General features: G+C 32.7%; 1 protein-coding gene across 1 annotated transcript; it reads right to left on the reverse strand.

Annotated features, from left to right (window-relative positions):
* Positions 1–544: 544 nt before the first annotated feature.
* LOC101510889 (uncharacterized) lies at positions 545–3,188 on the reverse strand. Its single transcript, XM_004514044.4, has 2 exons — positions 2,864–3,188; positions 545–1,100 (listed from the first exon to the last, which is right to left on the reverse strand). Exons 1-2 carry the CDS (start codon positions 3,078–3,080, stop codon positions 787–789), a joined length of 531 nt encoding a protein of 176 aa, XP_004514101.1. The 5' UTR covers positions 3,081–3,188; the 3' UTR covers positions 545–786.
* Between the last annotated feature and the right edge of the window lie 3,312 nt (positions 3,189–6,500).

The raw sequence follows: 6,500 nt of genomic DNA on the forward strand, positions 1-6,500 counted from the left end.
GATAAAGAACGATAAGTTTAATTAAACCAATAATTTATAATCAATTTTGGTTAATGCATGATTCTCTATTTTGTGTGCATTTTATTCTAAGAGCAAATAACATGAAATATAAAAAGGAGACATTTGCGAATTGATATTTAATAGGAATGCCTTTTAGTTCCTTTAATAGGTTTAGTGTATTTTCTTCTTGATAAAAGAAAGTTTGTGAGTTGAGATCAAGAGATCACCAAAGTTAGGGAATGTCTCAAAACTCATAGAACGCTTTCAAAATTACTTGCATATTATTTACCAGCAAAGTCCTTACACAGACAGCAGAATTCAAAGTCAAGTTTAGTGTTGTTTTAAATCAACATGAAACTGACCCTCTACAATTAAAGAAGGAATGTACCATAATTAATGCTGCAAGTGCCAAAATTCATTTTATTTTATATCCATAAGACCTAAGAAATTTTAGTTAAATTATCATATTTGTTTTATAATATACCCATATACCGAAAAGTGCAGTCTTAAATGAAAGTTGAAGAGAAACAAAAAGCCAAGGATATCAAAATCAATGTAACATGTACTATAATTTAACAGCAAATTTACTTCTTAAAACATCAGTAACTAGATTAATCTAAAAACATAAAATAAGGCTGCACCTGATAATAACTACACGGGAGCATTAAAAAGTATATTTAAGTAAACAAATTATGAAAAACATGATACATGGACTTAAAAAAGAAGAAACTAAAAGAAAGAATAGCCCCTTTTTTGAAGAAAGGCATTCATTAGTACATTAACACCTTATAAGAATTTTTCTATGCTTGATGTCAGTGTTGATTTGGGCACAGCTCCAATAACTGTGTCTTTTTTCTCACCATTTTTGAAGATCATAACAGTTGGGATACTTCGAATACCATACCGGGTAGCAGTTGAAGGGCTCTCATCAGTATTGAGTTTGTAACACTTGAGTTTTCCAGCATATTGCTTGGCTAGTTCATCAATTATAGGGTGAATCATTCTGCAGGGACCACACCATGAAGCCCAGAATTCAACCAAAACGGGAGATTCGGATTCAAGAACAAGCGATTGCCAATTTTCATCGGTAATAGCAGCCACTGCAATAAACCATTATAGAAAATTATCATTTGGATCTACCTGAATCTGAATTTGATTCTACCAATTATGAACAATGCTGAAATGAAGAACATGCAAATCACATAAAAATGCACAAACAAGCTAATAGAAGATACCAAGTTTAATATATCTATCAGTGGCATAGATGTCCAATCATATATATTATTTTTTTGCTACAAACAGAAAGACCAATCATATTTCAATATAATATCATATCCTCTTCTAAAGTATAGAGCCTCGTCCATAAGTGAATCTTATGAAAGGCATGCTTTCTGAAAATTACCTAATTCATAAGTTATAACTAAAGATTTAACATTTTAATCTTTTCAAATGTGATCAATGATAAACAAGAAGCACATGGACCACAAAGACTCATTATGCTATTAGAACTCTCAAATAAAGCAGATCATAACCAACCGTCGTCAATTCAATAATTAAAAGGCTTGGCCCCCAGGTTCGATATCTCACTTTCACTCAGCATTACTGCTATTTTGCTAACATTCTCTTGCTACTGAATATTGACGACTTTGTCATTGGTTTCCTAGGCAAATACACCCATTGGAGCTTTGGAGGAGTTTTCTCATCAAGTCAGCAAGACCCATTTGTGTTCAAGACAGGAACATAAGGAAAAATAATAGTTGGCCGAATACTATATCTTATTTGTTATACAACAGCTAAGTAATTAGTATTGTTAGTATTTTTGTTGAAGGTGAAAATCGAATCCGCAACCTCCTTATCACTCCACTCCATAACTCCTTCACCCCAACCACCAAGCCAACCTTACATTCCCTAAAAAAGTAGATCTTATTGAGTTCATTTAATCAATGCAAAGGAAATAAAATACACAAAAGCTATGGATCATGGGCTTGTCATTGCAAATGCATCACACTCACACCAACAAAAACAAAAGTTATCGAAACTTCACCAATAAACTCAACATTGAAAATGGATTCCCAAAATGCAATAAATAAAGGTATCAATCAACTCCATATGGAAGTTACCAAGATAGAGTAATCAGTGGCACAAGTGCAAATCAAAAACAATCTTACACCAACGAATCCTTTCTAGAAGATGGATTTCTCACAAAAACCACCATTAGATTGGAAGCTTGCATCATGCACATCATGGTCATACAATTTTACATTTGTCGAAGATCACTCCTTACTCTCTCAAGTTGACTTTAAAATCAAATGGATATATCAATCAGTTGATCATAACATAATTAGTTAAGACCATCGAATTACCTACCACCTTTATTTGTATTGTTTTTAATTTTTAAATATTGCCCGATACAACAAAAAGTCTCTCATTGCTTGGAAATCGAAATTAAAGATGGTTTATAAACATTCACATAAGACGACCCATATCAGTCAATACCTCAGAAAAGCATTACAGCAGACTTCAGGTTGTAACTTTGGTGCTAAAAAGGGTGGCCTAAGCCACGCACAAAGTCTGACAGACCCTTTAGTCTTTTAGCCTCAAACCGAAGGCCACTGTTTAGTACACCAAAAAGTTTCTCATTGCTTAAAAATCAAGGCTAATAATCATAATAGTTTATAAACACTCACTTTCCTCAACCAACTAAGGCACCAAAACTATGAGGACTTGTTGCATAAGATTCAAAATAGACAATATATAAGAAAAAGGTACTGCTGGCTTGAGATAATAACAAATTTAAAAATAAACAATTACGGCTAGCGATTAAAAATAAACAATTTTATTTGCGCCGAATATTAAAACTGACCATCAACAGCGGTATCCTGAGCCTCGCACAGTACGCGTGAGTTACGGCTAGCGATTCTGGAAGTAGCGCAGTGAGTGGAGAAAATGTGTCTGGGCCTGGGCCTAGGCCTGAGGCCCACGTAAGTTGCGAACTTGAGGGAACTCCGGCGAGCGACAACGGGAGAGATAGCGGCAGAAGGGCGAGGGACGACGGAGATGGATTCGAGGAGGGTGGCCATGGAGAGGGATCGGGAAGTGGAAGTGAAGCGAGTTGAGACAAGTTCTATTAATTTTGGATATTGTTTTTTGGCGAAAGGAACAGAATCGTGTGTGGATGAGGATGAGGTGGGACTAATTTTAGTTGTCGACTTGCATTTTCATGTTTTGACATGTCAGTTTCACGCCATGTCATCACTACTGGTAATGAATGACATGGATTTCTGTTGTGTCCAGCGGCTCCAGCCACATCTACACAATCTCGATTTTAAGGCACCAAAACTATGAGGACTTGTTGCATAAGATTCAAAATAGACAATATATAAGAAAAAGGTACTGCTGGCTTGAGATAATAACAAATTTAAAAATAAACAATTACGGCTAGCGATTAAAAATAAACAATTTTATTTGCGCCGAATATTAAAACTGACCATCAACAGCGGTATCCTGAGCCTCGCACAGTACGCGTGAGTTACGGCTAGCGATTCTGGAAGTAGCGCAGTGAGTGGAGAAAATGTGTCTGGGCCTGGGCCTAGGCCTGAGGCCCACGTAAGTTGCGAACTTGAGGGAACTCCGGCGAGCGACAACGGGAGAGATAGCGGCAGAAGGGCGAGGGACGACGGAGATGGATTCGAGGAGGGTGGCCATGGAGAGGGATCGGGAAGTGGAAGTGAAGCGAGTTGAGACAAGTTCTATTAATTTTGGATATTGTTTTTTGGCGAAAGGAACAGAATCGTGTGTGGATGAGGATGAGGTGGGACTAATTTTAGTTGTCGACTTGCATTTTCATGTTTTGACATGTCAGTTTCACGCCATGTCATCACTACTGGTAATGAATGACATGGATTTCTGTTGTGTCCAGCGGCTCCAGCCACATCTACACAATCTCGATTTTAAGATGGGAATTTCTTTATTATTTTATTTAAAGATAAAAAAAATATAAAAAAAACTAGTATTTTATTTTTAAATATAAACCATGAACGAAATTGTATCCAACTTCTGAATAACTTGCACACATCACTTATGTAAATTGAAATTGATAAATTCATTCCTATATAAAAAAATTCTCACTTTACAAATTAATGATCATTATTAAAACAAATTCAAAGTGGATCACTTACACATGTTGATGAATGTTTAAATATCATTCAAAATCTGATGTTTAAATATCACTCAAAATACTAACCACGATTGAATTTATTTTTTTAAAATATAAAGTTAATATTTTTTTTTTTTATATTTTAGACTTAATTGCAGTTTTAATTCCTTATTTTTATTGATCACGAAAATTGGTTCCTCTATTTTAAAAGTCGATAATTTTAGTCATTATTTCTGATTTTTTAACTAAAAAATGATGACGTGGGATACTTTAAATAACTTGACATATGATATGATAATGTAAAATTATTGATACACATGAAATTAGAATATAACATCGAAAAAACTTAACTTTCAACTTTAAAATTTTTTCATATTTTTAATTTAATTAATGACATAGGAATAATTAATTCATCTATATGATTCTATATCATATAATTATATATCACATCATTTAAAATATATCAAATTATTACTTTTTAGTTCAAAAATCTAAGAGAGAGACCAAAACTGTCGATTTTTAAAATAGGGGGACCAAATTCATAAATTGGTAATAATAGAGGGACCAAAAATGCGATTAAGTCTACATTTTATATTAGAGACAATAACTTATTGATATGGATTCGATGGGTTGGATTTTGATAGCCATTTTGTTTTTATATAGATCGAATCATTGTCACAACCATAAAATACAAGAGGAACACTCTAAAGAATGTTGTCTATTTTCATTAGATTTTTAAATAATTTTTAAAAATAAATTATCGGTAGACAATATATATTAAAGTAATTAATAGTAACATTCACCTCATTATGAGATGATTAAAAAGATGATCTTCATGTTTTTTCTTTCATTGTTATAAGAATTCTCTCTCTCTCTCTCTCTCCCTCCATATATATTGGTGGTGAAAATTTTGTTTATATATTGACTAAATGTCTATGAAGGTGCAATCACGAGAAAGAGGGTCGAATTGTGTTTGGCAAAGTTGATAATTTTTTTATAATTTATAAATAAATAAAAAAATTAGCTCGGTTTTGGTGACTTACTTGGAATAGAAGCAATCGGATTCAGAGGTAGCAAGCAATGAAAGTATAAATAATTTGACACATAGATTCATCCTAGCTCACCACTAACTTGGCTACATCTAGTCCCCATATTTAGAAGACTTTAATCCACTAATTCAAATACCTTGAATTACAAAGCACCTAACCCTCGAAGTCAGTCTTTCCAAACAGTTTGACAACCCCAGACTTTTGAATAACTAACAACTTTGACCCTACAAGCCAAGTCTTCTCCTAACAACCTGACTACCCCAGATTGAAGAAGGAACTAAACTATTTTCGGGTTGGATACAAAAGATTAGAACTTCCAGTGTTTGCTTCTAACAAAGCTGATAATAATAATAATAACCCTCACAATCTAAAAAAAAATACTTAGAGAATATTTCTCTTTTGAACAAGTGCTTCTCTCTTTGAATTCTAAGACTACTTTTTTCTATTTTTCGATGATTTTCTTCTCCACCCTCGAGTATCGATTTATAGTTAAAATTTGGGATTCAATTTAGTCATTTTTTTAATTTTGAATTGTATTTTGTTCATATTGGGTTTGTAAATTCTTCATATTGATTATGTTCCTATTTTGTTTAGATTGAGATTGTAAATTATTCATATTGATTCCATTGGTATTTTGTTTAGATTGTGTTTGTAAACTCTTTAGATTGATTCTGTTCAGATTGCGTTTGTAAATTATTTAGATCGATTCTATTTATATTTTGTTTTAGATAAATCTTAATCAAATCTTCTTCAAATCTTGACCATATCTTCTTTTTAACTTGGTCAAAGAATTTCATCAATTATAAATATGAGTCAAATTTTATTTTCGATTTTCATCAATTATAAATTGGAATCAAATCTTATTTTAGATTTTCTTCAATTATAAATATGAATCAAATCTTATTTTAGATTTCTTCAATTATAAATTTGAATCAAATCTTATTTTAGATTGTCTTCAAAAACATGAATCTTCTTTCATACTTTTGGAAGTCAAATATATTGTTCTTTTAAAATACTTGTGTTATCATCACAACATCAGTCAGATATGAAGGTAAGGTTTAGGTTATTTGTTGATGAAGTCAAACCTCTCTTCAGGTAGTGGTTTGGTGAATATGTCAGCTCATTGGTGTTCAATTTCTACAAACTAAATGTTTAGTACCCCTTTTGGAACAAAGTCCCTAATGAAGTGGTGCTTGACCTCTATGTGTTTAGATCTAGAATGTAAGATGGGGTTTATGGTTAGACAAGTGGCAGAAGTGTTATCACAATAGATGATAATGTTGGATTCTAGGTTT

Source organism: Cicer arietinum, chromosome 7 (assembly GCF_000331145.2).
Source record: "Cicer arietinum cultivar CDC Frontier isolate Library 1 chromosome 7, Cicar.CDCFrontier_v2.0, whole genome shotgun sequence".
Classification (NCBI taxonomy): domain Eukaryota; kingdom Viridiplantae; phylum Streptophyta; class Magnoliopsida; order Fabales; family Fabaceae; genus Cicer; species Cicer arietinum.

Bases quoted from the DNA above. Each gene is read 5' to 3' on its own strand.
- LOC101510889 (XM_004514044.4), bottom strand. From the start codon at position 3,080: ATGGCCACCCTCCTCGAATCCATCTCCGTCGTCCCTCGCCCTTCTGCC. The intron at 1,101-2,863 runs GTCAGTTTTAAT...GGTTTATTGCAG, and splicing joins TCAGGATACCGCTGTTGATG to TGGCTGCTATTACCGATGAA.